This window comes from Rhinichthys klamathensis, unplaced genomic scaffold, assembly GCF_029890125.1.
Source record: "Rhinichthys klamathensis goyatoka isolate OS25496 unplaced genomic scaffold, OSU_Roscu_1.1 h1tg000030l_1, whole genome shotgun sequence".
In the NCBI taxonomy this organism is placed as follows: domain Eukaryota; kingdom Metazoa; phylum Chordata; class Actinopteri; order Cypriniformes; family Leuciscidae; genus Rhinichthys; species Rhinichthys klamathensis.
The window spans coordinates 353,444-373,161 of NW_026606580.1; the positions used below are offsets into that span (position 1 = coordinate 353,444).

The following is a 19,718-nucleotide window of genomic DNA, read 5'->3' on the forward strand; positions in this document are numbered from 1 at the left end:
ATCATCACTATGTGTCAGCCTGTTATGTTTTTCATGTTCTGCAGTGGTTGGGATTATACAATATATTAAAACAGTTGAAGCCACATGTTTGCGCCACTCAAACGGGATAATATCTAAGACTGCAAAGGCTTTTAACTGAATGTCACCAGAGTGATGTTTTGGAGGTACACAGAAAGAAAGAAAAAAGCGTAGTTTCCCATATGAGACCGCCTTGGTTTGTTAAATGTGGCTTTTTCTCGGAAAATGTCCTCGGCAGAGACATGCGATCATTAGAGACTGTGAATAACTGATGTGTATTTCTGCCTCTGGTCATCTGCCATCACTCAAGCAGCATTTAATTCTCTTCTGCTCTCTTTCTCCCTCCCTCCTTCTCTGGATCTCTTTGTTTGTTTAGTGGTGCAAAGAAAGTTTGGCAAGTATGTGAACAATGTAGAAACCTGAAAAGTCTTATGATTATAAGAAGGCATTCTACTATATATTTAAACACACTTTTGCTCAAAGGTTTGGGGTCAGTAAGATTATTATTATTTTTTTTAATGAATAATTGGATGCATTGATCCAAAGTGACGGTAAAAACATTTGTAATATTACAAAATACATTCTATTTCAAATTAATTTAGTTTTTTGAAAAAAAGTTTCCTCAAAAATATTAAGGAGCACCGCTGTCTTCCGCATTGATAATAATAAGAAATGTTTCTTGAGCAGCAAATCAGCATATTGGAATAATTTCTGATGGATCATGTGACACTGAATCCTGGAGTAATGATGCTGAAAATTCAGCTTTGCATCACAGGAATAAATTACAATTTAAAACCATATTGAAGCAGAAAACTGTTATTTTAAATCATAATATTATTTCACAATATAAATGCTTTTACTGTATTTTTATATCAAATAAATGCAGCCTTGGTGAGCATAAATAACTTTTCTTCAAAAACATTGAAACATTTAATCGACCCCAAACTTTTGAACGGTAGTAGGCTATACAGGAGATTTTTGTAAATGATAAAAGTGCTTCTTAAACATGGTGCAGATTCTCTCTGCAGCAATATGATCAGCATTCAGTTGTTCCCTTAAATTGAACTGTATACGAAGCATTCACAGCTCCAAATATTACAATTTTAATATTCCATCAAGTACCATTTTGGGCATACCATCATCCTCTCATTAAGAGTCTCATTATCCACAAAATCTTTTGTTGTTCGGTGTTGTTTTTCCCTGTACACTGAATTTTCCTTCTCATTATCCTTGGGCAAATATAGTTTACAGAAATGAAAACAATCAACATGAAGTTATGTGACTAGGGAAGGTTGAAGGCAAAGATTGTGTGAGAGGATGTCTGATGAAAATAATAAGTGTGCGTAACTAGACATATTGGAATGGATTTCTTCTGCCATGAAAGATCTGCTGGCAAAGTTAACTAAATGGATGGGCGTCTCTGTCGGCTCCAAATCGGGCATTAGCAATCTGGATAATTATCTTGTGGTGTAAATAGCAGGGCTGGATGTGTAGCAAGGGTCTGCTTGTCCCCATACTGGTGGCTCGTATCAAGTCCAAGTTTAGTTTTGCCGACTTTTGGAACCATTGCGATCATTAGTGATGCATGGGAATTTCCATATTATTTACTCTATGGGCTTTATATAAGTTCATTTGGAGGTCAAAACTGATACATGCTGCTTAGAGATGGCATTTCTGACTAAGAAATAGCATATGATTTTTATTCATAATACGAAGATTAACATAATTTATATATTACATGTATTAATATGATTATATTGGGTTACACTTTATTTTAAGGCGGCCTTTTTTCAGTGTAATTATACATTCAAGTACTGAGTAATACTATTAAACTGCATCTACTTACTGTAGTGTTAGGGTTTGGTTTAGGGTTAGTTGCATGTAATTATGCATAATGTATTGTCATTATTACAGTAACTAAATGTGAAACAAGGACACTGTAAAGTAAAGTGTTACCTTATATTGTATCAGAAATTAATTTGACATCAATGATTGTTAAGACTTCTAAATTTAGGACAAATATATATATTGGTTCATTGTCGTCTTGTTCGAGTTTCAAAGAGACTTGTTGTGCAATGTAAGTTGAATTCATAAGTTCCCGTTTCAGAATGTGTTTATTCTACCCTGGCATTGAGAACACAATATTAACTCTAGATTTCAATAGGTTTAACCATTATTTCACAAGCATTTTAGCATGAAATTAGATCTCTCTGAAGCAGAAGGCAAATATTTTTTTATTGAATTTCACTTGATCTCTTATGCTTCAAGGCCTTGTAGTTATAACAATCTCAGATATAATGTGAATTTAATTGATATCACAGGGCGCAGAGTACTGGTGTAATATGAAATCCACCCATTAATAATGTCATTGACAGCAGGCTTCTAAATAAAGAGTCTAATACTTTTTCATTTTTTTTCATCCAGAAATATACATATGAGTCATGGGTGTATATTTTGGTAGACGGCAAGCACATTTTAATACTGAAGTTAGGAGACTACTGCCAAATCTCTACCAATATTTTCTATTACAGCTTATATGATATTCAGTAATATGAAAATGAGCCAGTTTTTTACCTTTTTCCAAAGCATCTGCCACAATACTATATCTTAAGTTAGTCTCATTTGGGGGCTTTTCTCAGCTAATATTAATTGCTAGTAATTTGTTTGATTAATCAGCATATCACGTAAGTAATTAAATTACGGTATTCATCAATAAACAACTCTAATTTACAGCAGTCGCATTGAATATTAGTATTATAATGTTATTGTGTCATGTTTTAATTGGTAAAATAAATATAGGTTACATTGGTAACACTTTATTTTACAGTGTCCTTGTTCCATAAGTACTTACCATAGCAATAACAGTAAATTACGCATAATTACAACAGTAAATTACGCATAATTACATGCAACTAACCCTCAACCAAACCCTAACCCTATTGTATGTACATGTTTTTAATTAATATTACTCAGTACTTAAATATATAATTGCACTGTAACAATGACACCTTAAAATATAGTGTAACCGACATAATTACATTCCACTTCCTCAAATATTTATTAATTAACTACATGTACTTTATAGAGTTACGGTTACACTCTAAAAAATGCTGGGTTATTTTTTCAACCCAACCGCTGGGTTGAGACTGTTGGGTCATTTTATTGGGTTATTTTTCTCACTGTTGGGTACTTTTTTGTGTAACCCAACGCTGGGTTACTGGTTGTGACCGTTGAAACAGTGAACTCACCCCTCCCCCATCGACGCCTCAAACAAGGCTTCAGTAACAACTCCACCTTCGCGGGCATTTTGGATCACCTCAGAAGATCGTTTTTCAGCAAGGACAGCTGTTATTCGGCGAAAAAAGGTATGTTTTAGACTAGAGTTAATCTGGAAAAATATTACTGTACCCCAGAAAATGTAAAAGTTTGCTAAATAGGGCGATTCACACGGCACAAAAAGTCTTGAAGTAGGCTAACAGTTAGCAGTAACCCCTAGCTTCGTTCGTTAACGTTAGCCCTAACGTTATACTTTGTTAAAACGTTAACGTTACAGCTTTCCCTACCTTTGGAATAAGTCAGATACCTCTTTTGGCCAACATTTGCCCTGAAATATGTGACTTATGTGAGTCATTTAGTTTGCTAACGTTATGTGTCTTTATTGGGGGTTTTTTAAAGTCGATTGTCGGTACGCGAGCGTCGTTTGCTTTATGATACGACACTCGCGTCAGGCGTTTATAAACTATCGCATTTTTTGTTTAAAATTATCAAAATTAGAGAGTAACGTTACGTCATGAGTTCATCTTCCAAACCGTGTTTTTGTCCAGTCATGAAACCCTAGATTGAGTTTTGAATAAGTGTTTATAGTCGGACTTGTTGGACCTATCTCTACTGCAGAGTAACGTTACTTTAGCTGAGTAAGTATATATTCATATAAACAGAGAGAAGTAGCGCAGGCTACAATGTTCCTCAGACATAATAATATGCAGTTTTAACGTTACTTATTAAACACTAAACAAGCTTTAAACAAGCTACACCACACACATTTAATATCTTAAGATGTTGAGACATGGCTTTCTTATACAAAGCATGAGTGAGTTCATGTGTGACATATCTGTATGTAAGGTGCACTTACGAGGAAATTTAAAACCATAGTCATATGGTCATATCTACGCAGATATAACAAAGTGATAATACCCTGCGTCCCAATGTGAATACTATCCACCCTATCTGCCCTAAATCGTATTGACAATTACTAATGTCACATACTATTTAGGATGGATAGTAGCAGCATGCACATTGGGACGCAGTCATGGTTTATTAATGAACTACAAGAAGGCACTGAATATGTCTGTTGCATAATCCAACGTTTCTCTGTGTAAAATAATTAAATATTTGCCCAGACAAAATTAAATCTTTACAATATAGATTTTATATATTACAATAATAGTAATAATAATGTTTGGCTCTTGAATAATAAATGGATCCTGGAAAAATGGATTCAGTAAAACAGATTTGATTATGCAGCAATAAACTAGCCAGTTTATCTCAAAGGGTCAGTTCACCCAATAATTAAAATTCTGTTCTGTCATCATCTGGGGAAAAAAGTCCGGTGCAGACCTTTCACTGTAAACATTGTCTGATGTCAGTTTGATAGACATTGCACAACCTTAGTTTATTTGTTAAACTTTTGTGAGCAAAAGCATTGAAACTTAATTTGTCCTCCTATCTCAAATTTGTTCCATCACCATGTCCCTTTAGGAGCTCCATAGAATGTGTTATTCATTATATGTGCCTTTGCAAATAAAGTATTTAGTTTTGGTCACATTCCTACAGGATACAAACTTATTTTGTGTTTTTAGGAAGCATGGTTCAACCCAGGACGAAGCCATCGTCCAGCTACTGGATTCCTGGAGGAACGCCTAAGAAATATCAGAAAGAGATCACGCCGTGAAAACTCAGCAGGCCGTAAGAAGGATTCTCAAGCCATGATCAGCATCTTGGATATACCAGGTAAATGTTTAAATTTGTTATCTTTTACTAAAACCAAGTTTTTATTATTTTGGCAAATGCTCTTAATTTCATTGGGCGCGTTTCCATTACAGATTTGCGCAAAACTTTTGCGATTTTTTTCTAAATGTCGATAAAAAATTATCGCGAAATGACGGCGTTTCCATTAACTGATGTTATGCGACTACAACGAATAATAACAATATTTATCATGATATATAATTTGATTATGCTGTCAACTTAAAGATTATCCCAACAATAACTGAAGCCTGAAAAAAACCAGAGGGTTTATTAATTAAATTAAACTATAAAAATATAGTTTATAAACAAAAGTAAGATAATGTAAACTTAACTGTGCAAACATGCTTAAACATGCCTTAAACAATAAAAGTTAGATTGCCTCAAATAGTGTCAGCAAACATCTATGAAATGATCCATAAAAACAATGACATTTTAAAAAATGTGATTAAATTGGCCTATCATGCATATTAATGAAAATAAACTACCATTGTTATATTAATCATTTTAAATCAATCTATATTAATCTCTCATATTTTAAAATGAGATATCAGGTAAAAGTGCTTTCCTTCAGAAGCACATACGCAACGTTTTTCACATGTCCTTCGGAAGGGAATCACGTCTTATGTTAGCCTGGGAAAACCCAGACAACTTCTGGCAAATTTAGATTTGCTCTGAAAGTAGTCTGGCAAAGAGCTCATTCAAGCCCATTTCTAATCCAGCAAATTAGCAGCACCAATCAGAAACGTTGAGGCGGGCATTACACGATGACGATCGCTCTGATTGGTTTTAGGTCTATCCAATTGCGCCCAGAGGCATTTGAGCGACGTCTGTTGGTGAAGCGCAACTTTTAAATGCATTATTATTTTCAAATTGGAAACACATGAGGACAGTAACTGGCAGATTAACGGGCTACTACATTTCTCTCCGAAACGGTAGGAAATTAAATTAGATTTAATAGAGGATTTTAACTGTGACACAATGATTGACAGGGCAGTTTACGTGACAGATCCGTCCGATAAAGATGACGAAGTAGTATGTCCCAAAGCTTGCCTACTTTTTTGCTACACATTCAAAACTAAATACCTTTTCTTCACAAAAGAGTACATACTTTTATGGCGTAGTGTAACTTAGGTGAATTGGGACATGGATTAATAAAGGCTTTTTAACCTTCATCCTCCTGAGTGCCTCATGCCCTTTTCTTAAAGGGATAGTTCGGCCAAAAATGATATTTAACACATGCATTACTCACCCTCAAGCCGTTCGAGATGCATATGTCAATCTTGTTTCAGACGAACACATTTTCAATTATTTTAGAAAATGTCTTAGACGCTTCAGTGGATATAATGTGAAGCAATGGGGTCCACCTCCTTCAAGTCCCAAAATGTGCATACATCCTTCACAAAAGTAATCCATCCGGCTCCAGGGGGATAAACGAAGGCCTTCTGAGGGTAATCCGTGCGGTTTTGTCGTAAAAATATACATATTAAAAACGTTATAAATGAAAATATCTGACTTCCGGCAACGATCGACGCGCGTTCACGGGTGATGGAAGTCGGCGTACGAGGTAGGACGTAGCGTAGGAACCGTCGTGACGTAGACGTTGTTTTGCTCTGCTCTCTGGCTGCGCAGGCGCGTTCGTTCTACGTCACGATGGTTCCTACGCTACGTCCTACCTCGTACGCCGACTTCCATCACCCGTGAACGCGCGTCGATCGTTGCCGGAAGTCAGATATTTTCATTTATAAAGTTTTAAATATGTAACCGCACGGATTACCCTCAGAAGGCCTTCGTTTATCCCCCTGGAGCCGGATTGATTACTTTTGTGAAGGATGTATGCACATTTTGGGACTTGAAGGAGGTGGACCCCATTGCTTCACATTATATCCACTTATGGATATAAGGGTCTAAGACAAGGGTCACAAGGGTCTAAGACATTTTCTAAAATAACTGAAAATGTGTTCGTCTGAAACAAGATTGACATATGCATCTCGAACGGCTTGAGGGTGAGTAATGCATGTGTTAAATATCATTTTTGGCCGAACTATCCCTTTAAGTCATTTCAAAGTATCGATTGTCGTATCGCACGGAGAAGGACAACAATATATCGCCATATCGATATTTTGTCCCACCCCTAATTTTGTATATAATGCTGCATTGTGCATTGTGTTGTGAGTTGTATGTTTTTAACATTCTTCTGTTTTTAACAGGTTGGGACCAACATAGTTGAACACTTGCAGGTGGCTGGGCTCACTAAACCCCTTCCCCTTCGTCCTTGGTCTTGGGGATGACAGTCAGTGCCATAAGGCCTTTGTAATTGTTGGCAAACAGGCACTACAGCAAAACACTCTCCTTGGTGCTGTGGACACATGCTTTAAACTTTTTTATGTTTTGGACATCCATTTCCCGAAGCAGTGCGCACCAGTGTGGGATATTTTGCAGACTGTTGTCTACAAACTCCCAGGAACAGAATCCCCTTCAGTAAGACTGCTCCGTGGATATTTTTCATGTTAAGCAGTACTGGAACCAAAACAACTAACCCTCTCTAAAATGTTATGAGTTTATATGAAGAGGAAAATTGTCAGACTAATGCATATATCTAAGGCATTTTACTTGTGCCACTGTATTCTTGTGCCACTTTGTTAACCTTACTCTCTAAAAAGCTATGAGTTTAAATTAAGGGGTGTCAAATGAATTTATAAAGCACTTGTGCCACTTTGATTACCTTATGTAAATGTTAAAAGTGAAGCTAATGTAATTCAATGTTAAAAGTGAAGCTAATGTAATTCTATGTTAAAAGTGAAGCTAATGTAATTGATTGATGTTATTTATTTTTTAAATATTTTTTTATTATTTAATATTTATTTTTTAAATATTTATAAACAAATTGGAATGAAATGTTTTATATGCTGTTTTATTGTTCATTGAGAATGAAAAAATTGCCTTTTTTCTATGAATTTCTTTTTATATTACATTTGGATGTTCTTTCTTATTAATGAATCTTCTCCTTTTGATTATTACTGTTTCCTCTGGTAATTCTCTGCACTCAGTATTTTCAAACCTATTTCAGATTTGTTTTTAACCAGCAATGTAGTAATTTTTAATCAATAGTTTAGTTCAATTAAACAACCCAGCATGTTGGGTCAAAGATTTAACCCAACCAACTGGGTTAAAATAACCCACCGCTGGGTTAGTCCATATTTGACCCAGCGTTGGGTTGCCAAAATAACCCAAATTGGGTTGTTTTAACCCAGCCATTTTTTAGAGTGTAGGGTTACGTTTTGGTTTACGGTTAGTTACTTGTAACTGTGCATAATTTACTGTTATTACTATAGTAAGTACATGTAACGTGTAACTAGGTCACTTTAAAATAAAGTGTTACGAAAATCTATTTTATTTATCTGTATAAATCAATCAAGTGAAGTTACATGATACTTTATGGTGATCACATTCTTTCTGAGGTGAAATACTTTTTTACTCTACACACTGTACTATTCTCTGGAACATCAGGGAGCCGTGATGAGTGAATATCAGCTGAACCAGCAAGTAACAGCAGTTCTGTACTTCTAGTTGGCAAAACTTTGCATTTACACTACCCAGATAAACTGGTGTTAAAGTGTTGTTTATAATTCACAAAGCGGTTGACCAATCACAACACACTGGTCCAGCTGACCAATCAGAGCACATTGTGCTTTTCAGAAGGAGGGGCTTCAGGACACAGGATCTAAGTAGTGTTACTGACAGACTGGGAAGAGAGGTGCTGCAACAATGTCAAATATGTGAAAAATAATGTGTATTTTGAACATTCAAGCATTGAAACCGATTCTAGAAAACCCCACAAACTAAATCCAGACTTTCTAAAAGAGCATAATATGGCCTTGTTAAATAAATACTTTTTTTTCCTTCAAGACTTGAGCAACTGACAAGTGGGCATTGTTTGCCATATGATAATTGTATTTATCCTGATGTTTTTGCATTCTGCTGTGATGTTGTTTTTTGTACTTAGATGAAAGCAAAGGCACATATTTCCTGCGGTGAGACCTGAAGCCCACGTGCAGCTTTGAAGTCATTATTGGGACTTATATAAATTGTCAATCAAGGACCATGTTATGTAATTTTTTTTTTCTTTCAAGAACTCTCTTTAAAGCTAAACACAAAGGTTTTTGCATTTAGTAGCAGCGATGACACTGGTTTGTTTCTTTTAAATACCAAGGTAACACATAATCTGCCAATATCTGTTAGAGACCCTATACTGATTTTAGTTGTTGAATATTAGCACTCTCTTGAGTTTTGTTTACTTGTATTACATAAATGGGTAGCTCTTGAAGTTACTGTATGAATCTTACTATTAATATAGAAGTCAGAGCTGTGTGATGAATGTTTAAGTGAACAGAAATATATATTTAAATATTAGAAGCACCAATACTGCACTTTTAAGGTTCATTACAGTATGTAGCCAACGTAAAAAGTAATACATTTGATGTTGCAGCATTTATTTTGACAGTTACTGTATGTTGAAGCAAAGTTTGGTAAACCTGCACTAGTTTACTCTAGGCTTCGAGTGATGTCCTTCCAATGGTTGGGGACTGCTGGACGGCCATATATGAAATCAGTGTGTAAAAAATGGCTTTGATGCTGATGCATACACTGCCCTACAAAGCAAAAAGGCAGTAACTACGCAGAGTGCAGAACAGAGAAAAATGACTTTAAAGTTATCCTGTCATCCAGCCTAAGTAGTTGTAGGATAGATTATTGGACATGTGGCTGTTTTGTTACTTTATATTAGCTTATTCTTTGTACATATCAATCCTTATATTTAATTCTATATTTTACCCCTATTTTGCAGTTACTGTATTCTTGCTTTGTATTACTTACCAAAAACGTGGCATCATACCAAGGAAAAAGGCAGTAACTACAGATTCTCCAAAAACTATTTTGCCACAACTTGGGCTCTGGGTGTGTTAGATACACTGTATTTGAAATAATTGGAACCATTTGGACAACTTTTTTTTTTCAACATTTTTGTGTTGCGAAACTAGTATTGCGGAGCGGGTGTGTTACGGATACGTAGTGTACATTTTTATTAATCAAAAATCATGTCTAATTAATTGAAATCATGAAACTTTTATTACAAACTATTAATAAACTTATACAATATTTTTAAAATATTCTTTGAATATTAAAAATAAAATATATAAAAATTCGAATATATTATTAATTACATTTCTTTTAAACATATGAAATTAAATAAACATTTTTGGTAAAACAACATGCTGCACAATGAGCTTTAATGTTAAAATTAAAACATTGAACAAAAATTACGTTTTAATCTTAATTTATTTGTATTAGTGTTAGTATTATTATTACATTGAGACGTTTCTAAATTCTATTGTACAACAGTAATATATTTCTGTCATGTTAAACCGAACTTTTATTTTGACGGGTTGCCGTGAAGATATTTGAGTTTCTGTGTTTATGACATGACGATAGTTTTTCTCAAATGTAGCGTTAAATGCTCACAAAGTGACTTTAAGAGCGGATCTAGAGTCTGGAGAGTAAGTTCATGCAATCGTGTCATAAAAAAAAACAGCTCGAGCGTCACACGTGCTTCAGCGCGCGCCCGTGTGTGTGTGTGTGTTAAATGACTGCACCATTTATTCACAGAACATGTAGGTTCCCTTTCGAAGGGAACTCAACAATACGTCATCGACGTTATGGGGAACGCCTCAGGCGTGACAGGTGTCTGAAATCACTATCAAATCACGTCAATCACATTGACCGGCGACAGCCCGTGAATCATTAGCGTGAATGATTAACGTGCGACCTGGAAGTATATAAGGGCGCCTTGCAAACATGACAAATCATCTTTTCGTCTTCAGGGACTGTTTTGTCTGTAACTGCTTTGAAAATCAGGTAATTATGAAATGCTTTCAGAAGTGTGCAGACCCGTGCCCAAGATATTTGTAGCCGGGTGACACACGTGAACTGTGCATTTTTTGTCTGGGAAGGAAGACGCGCACAGGCGGTTCTCGAGGGAACTGCCTGTACAAATTGTGATCGCGCCTGTCCCTCTTCTCGAGAGAAGAGGGTTCAGCGTCTGGATGTCACAGATGAAGCTCGCCGATCGCCTTGAGAGGGGTGTAATCCTCTCAGACGATGCGGCGGCTGATGAGAAGCTGCAATTGGATGAAGTTTTTCAAAAAAGAAAAAAAGGGAAAACTTAGTCCGGCAGCAAGCGCTCTCCCGGACAAACAGGAGATGGCTGATGAGGGTGGAAATAATAAAATATTTTCCTGTATCTTCTCAGCCACCCTGCCCCGTGTATGCTGAGCTGGTTGGTATTATAGAACGCGCCGCGGGCAGGCTGCAGCTGCCGTGGCTGCTCGTTGGGGGAGAAATCGCTCGCGATGAGAGCGGTTTTTCCCCGGTCATAGAACCACCAGCTCAGGTGAGCCTTTCATTTCTTCCCGATCTCATACTGAGATCGAGAGGACATGGAAGTACCTATACTCTGCCTGTATCCACCAACATCAGCGGGCTAGCTCGCTGATGTTGAGAGGATAGGAGAGCGTGGGTATGTGTGGATGGGAAGAGGGATCTGAGGGAGGTGATCCGGCACAAACGCACGTTGCGTTGGTCTTGGATCATCTTCCCTGAGGGCGTGATTATATCTTTGCCTTTTCCTCTCTTCCCCGACTCCCCAGGCGCTTCTTACATCAGGCCTGAGGCTGGGCTCATGGTTAGAACAATGTTCTGATGGCCCGCCTCGGCTTGGTTAGTGAGAGTGCCTCTTTCAGGTATGTAAAGGTGGTAGACCCCATGTTCATGAAGAACTGTCTGGTGAGTCTTCACTTTGCACGCCGCAGGTGAGCTGCTGGTCTTTTCAAGGAGTATATTTTTTGTGATAAAAAATAACATATTTCTCTTTACAGACCTCGTTCCCTGTATAAAGAGTTATGGGGTCATGTCAAGGTAATAAAGGTAAGGTAACTTTATTGGATTATTAGGGCCCTGAAGTTCCCCGTTAGGTGGCCAGAATGATAACTATGTTAGCCTTCGGGCTACTAGCCACCTCAGGGTAGAGTAGTTGGTCTCTCTCTGATAGAATGTTTACTTAGAGTGTTGACTGACGCTAGAGCTTCAGATAGATCTTATGTCCGGCCCATGGGACCGTTTTGACTTTTCTGAGTATTTCGCCCCTTGAGCTCTGTTGAGTTTTCATTAGGTTGAGCGTTCTGCAGCCCTTTGTATGGAATAATACAGACTATATTCTTTAGTAGGCTGTGGCTCCTCTGAGCCCTCAGATAGATCTATGCTTACAGGTTGGCCCTCACCAGGGCCGCCTCTGTAGCTGGCCTAGGCTGTGCCAGGGATATTAGAGGCGTTCTGCTAAAATTAGCATTTCTTCCTCTGACCCTTCACTTTGTGAATGTAGGTTTTGGCATCCCTGTATAATCAGCCTCCTCCCATGGGAGTCGTTAGGCCAAGGCCCGCCCCCTTCTCTGCATTCTGGGGTGACTAGAGTAATGCAGCGTGGTGCAGAGGATGGTTTATAAGGACATGGTAGGCCTCAGTTAGGCCTCCGTGGTATATAAGTCCTTTTGAGCAGCATACATTTACTCCCCACATACTGTGGTGGTAAACTCAGGGTGAGGTGTGAGTATTCCCCTGTGATTCAGGGTAGGTCTGAGCACTTCACTCCCAGTTCTGTTTTTATCCTACCTCGCACTACTATGGCTCGGGTCGAGTATGAAGTAAGCCTTCACTTCTTCTTTGGTCGAAGTTCGCTCCCCTGAAGCCAGAGCATTGCCCTGTGCTGACGCCCATGCATAGATGGTAGGCCCCTGACTAACTGGGGCCTCCACTGAGGCAGAGTGACGTATGTTGTACTCCCCTTGTTCTAAGGGTATTAGCTCTCTATGCTGAGTACACTGCCATGGGCAATGTGATTAGGCACCAGGATGCTGTAGGCGCTGTGTAAACAGCTTATCTGCCAACGAAGGCTGCGCCATCAGGTAGTAGGCCTCAGCAGGCCTCCTTGTATGAGCAGCCCCCAAGAGGGCGCTATAGGCTACTTCTCGAGAGAATTGGTTGGCCTTGGTGGTTCGGGCAGTTGACTCACCGGTGGGTAGTAGGCCTTAAACAGGCCTCCTCGGAGGTGAGTCCCAACATTGTGGGTCATGCTTTAATGCCGCTACAGGTAGCTAGCCGTACTAGGCCTCCTGTGGGTGGGCCCAATAGTTACATTGGTGTAGTATGGTTCCCAACAGTGTTCCTTTGTAGCAGAATTGACTTGCTATCAGCTAGTAGGCCCAACCGGGCCTCCCTGATAGGCGAGTCCCCAGCTGGCTGGCCGTAGCAGGCCGCCTTGGAACTGTCACCCGGACTCAGCTACCAGTTGCTATCAGGTAGTAGGCCCCTCAGGCCTTCCTGAGGGTGAATTCCCACTTAAGATGGTTATCAGGTAGTAGGCCTCACCAGGCCTCCCTGAAGAGACAAGCCCAAGGACGGGCAACTGGACAGCTAGCCTGGCTTACTATCGGGTAGCAGTAAAAAGCTCCCAGATATTATGGCTGTCAGGTAGTAGGCCTCACTAGGCCTCCCTGAAAACGAGTTCCCACATGCTGTGATTATCAGGTAGCAGGCCTCACCAGGCCTCCCTGAGGGTGAGTTCCCCACGTACTATCGCTATCAGGTAGTAGGCCTCTCTAGGCCTCCCTGTAGGTGACCACATACTGTTGCTATCAGGTAGTAGGCCTTACCAGGCCTCCCTGAAGGTGAGTTCCCACAGACTGTAGCAATCAGGTAGTAGGCCTCACCAGGCCTCCCTGAAGGTGAGCTCCCCACATACTGTGGTTGTAAGGTAGCAGGCCTCACCAGGCCTCCCTGAAGGTGAGCTCCCCACATACTGTGGTTGTAAGGTAGCAGGCCTCACCAGGCCTCCCTGAAGGTGAGCTCCCCACATACTGTGGTTGTAAGGTAGCAGGCCTCACCAGGCCTCCCTGAAGGTGAGCTCCCCACATACTGTGGTTGTAAGGTAGCAGGCCTCACCGGGCCTCCCTGAAGGTGAGCTCCCCACATACTGTGGTTGTAGGGTAGCAGGCCTCACCGGGCCTCCCTGAAGGTGAGTTCCCACATACTGTGGTTATCAGGTAGTAGGCCTCTCTAGGCCTCCCTGTGGGTGACCACATACTGTTGCTATCAGGTAGTAGGCCTTACCAGGCCTCCCTGAAGGTGAGTTCCCACAGACTGTAGCAATCAGGTAGTAGGCCTCACCAGGCCTCCCTGAAGGTGAGCTCCCCACATACTGTGGTTGTAAGGTAGCAGGCCTCACCAGGCCTCCCTGAAGGTGAGCTCCCCACATACTGTGGTTGTAAGGTAGCAGGCCTCACCAGGCCTCCCTGAAGGTGAGCTCCCCACATACTGTGGTTATCAGGTAGTAGGCCTCTCCGGGCCTCCCTGTAATGTTTCTCTAATGGTGCTGGGTTTATGAAGCTAGTGGCCTCTTGCTATCAGTTTCAGCTAGCCTTAATAGGCAGCTGCTGAGGGCGAGCTTGCGCCCTGGCTCGCTAAAGTGTTTATTCTCTGCTATTTGTTCCCTCCTGGAACCTTTCCTGCCTACAGCCTGGTTTGCCTACCAGGCAGACCTTGTGCTCCCCTCACTGAGGGTCTCTATGAGCATGCGGCTTCCTGAGTCTGGTCAGACGGTCATAGGCCTCTTGTGAGGCCTCCCGGTTAGATCAGCCATTAGGCCTTCACAGGCCTCCTCAGTGTTTGCAAACACTGGGTTGATCCATGGATCGAGTAGAGAAACTCCCCTCGCTAGCAAGGGTCATAAAGCACTATGCTGAGTCATACTCTCCGGGATATCCCGTCTCTGAGATCCGGGCCGAGTGGTTCACTGCCAGCGTCGCAGTCCCTCGGGTTGGATGCCTTACTTAAGGCAAAGTGTCCAGAGGCTCTGTCTTCGGACAGACAGGAAGTGGCCAGACTAAGTGTCTATGCTCTGACACCAGGTCAGGCCGTCCTGGTGGCACTTCGGGGTGAGTACGTTCCCCTGAATAGTGACTGGCTGGGGTTCCTTCGGGTTCCCTAGCCACATTCCCTAGAAGGGACCCCTTCTAATTGAAGTTGTGGTCCCACATACTGTTGCTATCAGGTAGTAGGCCTCACCAGGCCTCCTTGTGAGTGGTTCCCTAGCGGTGCTGGGTTCAGGAAGCTAGTGGCCTCTTGCTATCATTTCAGCTGGCCTTATCAGGCAGCTGCTGAAGGCGAGCTTGCGCCCTGGCTCGACTGAAGTGTTCATTAAAAAAAAAAAAAAAAAAAAAAGTAGCTCTGCTGCTGGTTCCCTCTCGGAACCTCTTTCCTGCCTAAAGCCTGGTTTTGCCTACCAGGGGGACCATATGCTCCCCTCATTGAGGGTCACTGTGAGCACGCGGACTCCTGAGTCTGGTCAGACGGTCGTAGGCCTCTCGTGAGGCCTCTCAGTTAGATCAGCCCTTAGGCCTTCACAGGCCTCCTCAGTGTTTGTAACACAAGCACTGGGTAGATCCATGGATCGAGTAGAGTAACTCCCCTCGCTGGTAAGGGTTGGAAAGCACTTGCTGAGTCATACTCTCCGGGATATCCTGTCTCTGAGATCCGGGCCGAGTGGTTCACTGCCAGCGTCGCAGTCCCTCGGGTTGGATGCCTTACTTAAGGCTTTTTTCCAGAGGCTCTGTCTTCGGACAGACAGGAAGTGGCCAGACTAAGTGTCTATGTATCTGACGCCAGGTCAGGCCGTCCTGGTGGCATATCGGGGTGAGTACGTTCCCCTGAATAGTGACTGGCTGGGGTTCCTTCGGGTTCCCTAGCCACATTCCCTAGAAGGGGCCCCTTCTAATTGAAGTTGTGGTCCTAGGCCTTTGAGCAGGCCCAGGTAGGCTTTCATTTAACTATGTTTATGGAGGTTTTCCTGTTAGGCTTATAGCTTGGGCTATGACCGTAGGGAATGCTGTCACTGACAGCCCAGTGTGACCTGAGGGTGAGTGGTTCTAGCATTTCATTTGAATTTGCTGGTTCGGACAGTTGTCACTGCCTGAGGGCATGCACTCCCCTCAGCATGGCGGCGTGGGTATATCGTTCCCCATAACGTCGATGACGTATTGTTGAGTTCCCTTCGAAAGGGAACGTCTCAGGTTACAAATGTAACCTTTGTTCCCTGAGAACAGGGAACGAGACAATACGTCTCCCTGCCATGCCTCGGGGCTTGCCTGCCGTACAGTCCCTTCAGACGATAAGGTGATTTGTCATGTTTGCAAGGCGCCCTTATATACTTCCAGGTCGCACGTTAATCATTCACGCTAATGATTCACGGGCTGTCGCCGGTCAATGTGATTGACGTGATTTGATAGTGATTTCAGACACCTGTCACGCCTGAGGCGTTCCCCATAACGTCGATGACGTATTGTCTCGTTCCCTGTTCTCAGGGAACAAAGGTTACATTTGTAACCTGAGACGATTTGTATTTAAATAGTAGGCCTACTATTATTGCGGTTTAATATTCACACAGTAGCCTATCACGATTTAATTTCAAGTCTACTGAACTGCTATATCGCGAAAATCATAGTAACCGCTAAAGTCAGGGTTCTCACTTCTCAAGTCTCACGCATTGGCCGTGAGACACACGCAATTCAACCAGTTCACACGCTCACACGCCACACAGTGTATTTCTCACGCTGAAAAGGCAATGCCAACCAAGTTGTCCTGCAAGCTTTATACATAACGTTGTATACGAGGCGCAGGCACACAAAGTGAAGTTTCCTGCCGCCAGCGCGTCCGTATCTCGGCCAGATTGCGTCGTTACTAGGCAACATACCCAGCCAACATTGATATGTGGGCCCCATGTGGGTTATATCCAGGCAGCATGGGTTCCTTGTGGGCATGGGCTGAACATGGGCAATTAATGTGGGTCCCATGTGGGTTTCACTATGTGGGTCACATATAGGCCCATGTTGAATGATAATATGGGACCTTCATAGGACCAATGTGGGCAAAATAATTTCATGCTTAAAATATATATATTTATACATTTAAACTTTTGAAATGATAACATTTGGTTGATAGTCACTTTTATACAAATAACAAATAATATCATAGATAGGATCTGATCAGGATAACAACTTTTTAAATAAAATGCATTATTTTCTATTGTGACTTTCATTTTGTTTGAATTATCATTATTACTGCCTATGAATTTATCAAACATGTATTTTATTTCCAATTTGCAAACCTGGGAATGAGAGAAATTAAGAAATGTCAGAAATTAAGTGGGTCCCATATGGGACCTACGGGTTCAACATGACCTAGTCACTGACTGACGACACATTACGCATGCCAAAGTAGTCCTGCTTCGAATGTTTTTAATTACGAATTTTCCACATATCACTATATCATATGTCATATAATATTTGCCGAAAATAATCGGAAATTGAAAATACAACTATAAAGATTTTAAAAATTCAAACTACAAGAATTCCCGCCCAGGCGCAAGGATACAGTTTCTTTCAAACGTAGAGCGGTGGCGCCGGTGAAGCGAGCGACTTCACTTCAGACTTCACTTCATAATCGTTTCTGGATATTTCGACGAGGTCGTGGATAAAGAAATAAGCAGGTAAAATGAATATTTTCTAAACATGTCTGTATTATCTGTGTTTTTAACCATAGCGAACTTTGTTTTGGCACCTGAAATGACCTTTAAACTAATTTAGCCGTTAAGTTGTCTTTTTATTTTAGGCGCGTAACAGTAAATTAGGCCTATTATGTTTGTGGGGCTTAAAATTTAGGTCATTTCTGTTGACAGTAAGGTGTACTTTTGTTTTTGCATGTCATTAATCAAGTCACATTCCCATTTTTATAGATTTTATGCTTTAATTATGCTTTTTGTGTTCACCTGAGGTAACGTTAGCATAACGTAAAACTTTCCACAGCAGCCGATGATAACACCAATTTATAATAACAACTTTTAATGGCATAATTCAGAATTTTTAAGGTATCCGACATATGATGAGTGTCTAAACACGGAATAATGCTGCTTTTGAAGGCAAGGGCTAACGTTAAAAATGGTTGCCTTTAATTTACTTATGCAGCTAGGCAACAGTCCCGCTCAAGTCTGCAGTGAGAATGTCCTGGCTTTAAGGCCATTAAAAAGTTTATTTAGATCTGCTAACGTTGTAGTAGATGTATTTTTATGCATTTTTGTTGCGATTAGTTTTATAACTAATCACACTTCATGTTGCAGTTAGCAATGGCCAGAGATGTTCATGTTAACGTTAGCCTACCGCTGATGAGTCACGTTTGTGTAACGTTACGCACCATAGACTGTGGTATGCACGTTCTGCTCTCTTGTAAATGATCTCATCATAGTCCAAAAATTATGCAAGATTCCTTTTAGTGTAGACAGATCCAGTGATCAAAGATTCAGAGGTTTTGCGTAAGTCCGTAACTCATGCTAATGTTAGCCTTTATGTAATTTATTTCCAAACTGAGATTCCCTCCTACAGGACCATCAAACACCGGTCCAGCCGCACAGAGATTCCCTCCTACAGGACCATCAAACACCGGACCAGCCGCTCAGAGATTCCCTCCTACAGGTGGGTTTTGTGCTAATATAGTCAAATACACAAATGGTTTATATAAACAGTCAGTTATGTCTAAAGTGAAAGTAAACAGTTGAGAGAAAATCAAATTTGTATCTATTACATGCACACATGAGTCTTAAAGTGACAGACAGCACACGCTGGTTTCTGTCTTTTGCTGAACTGACTTCCATAGTTTTTATTTCCTAATATTTAAGTAAAAGGGGACCCGCAACTATTTGGACTTGGTTACCCACATTCTTCAAAATAACTTGTATGATCAACATAAGAAATAACTTCATTCAGGTTTAAAACAACTTGAGGATGAGAAAATAATTACAGAATTTCCATTTTTTCATTATCTTTTATACAGTAGCTTTATGAAACCATGTACAATTTATACAGTGAAGTCTACATGGTGAATGATACTGTTAAATATTATACTACGGTAGCTAAAAAAAATAAAAGCACTATTTATTTACTTTGAACAAAGATAAAATAATTAAATGTATCTTTGGCCTAAATGTCTAATTGTTTTTTTTTCTTTTATATTTTGTTACATTGTTAGGCTATGTTTTTAACATAGGGAAATTAGTTTGACTGTGCCGCTCAGTCACTTGCAAAACAGTAAAACCAACATAAAAAGAATTGTTAAAATCGTGAATCATGATATTCCTGAACAAAATTGTGATAAGATATTTTTGCCATATCGCCCACCCCTAGCTATAGGACCAGCCAACACCGGACCTGCCGCACAGGGATTCACTGCTGCAGGACCTGTCGGTCAGAGAATCGCCACCACCGATTATGCTAGGTTCGTCAAGCTTTTAACCCTCCTGGAGGAAGTGAAAGAGACTCAGCGAGTGCATAGCAACATGTTGAATGCTTTGCTTAAGCAGCACAACCATGAGTCATTGCCCAATGTTCCTGAAGAAGCTGTCTTCCCTCTAACAACAACAGAAGAAGTGGAAGCTATGAATGAAAAGTTGCTTGACCCAAGATTCATGTCTAGTGTTGTAGGTTCATGATCAGTGTTCATGTTGCTTGTTGGTTTTTATT

General features: G+C 40.5%; 1 protein-coding gene across 1 annotated transcript in view; it reads left to right on the top strand.

The window, feature by feature from the left end:
• Positions 1–19,718, top strand: part of LOC130080162 (uncharacterized) — a 42,635-nt gene that overhangs the window by 14,255 nt on the left and 8,662 nt on the right. The window contains exons 3-6 of the mRNA XM_056245459.1: positions 4,878–5,028; positions 14,668–14,764; positions 18,571–18,674; positions 19,383–19,675. Of these exons, the coding sequence (XP_056101434.1) occupies positions 4,878–5,028; positions 14,668–14,764; positions 18,571–18,674; positions 19,383–19,675 (645 nt within the window). The remainder of the gene's footprint in view (positions 1–4,877; positions 5,029–14,667; positions 14,765–18,570; positions 18,675–19,382; positions 19,676–19,718) is intronic.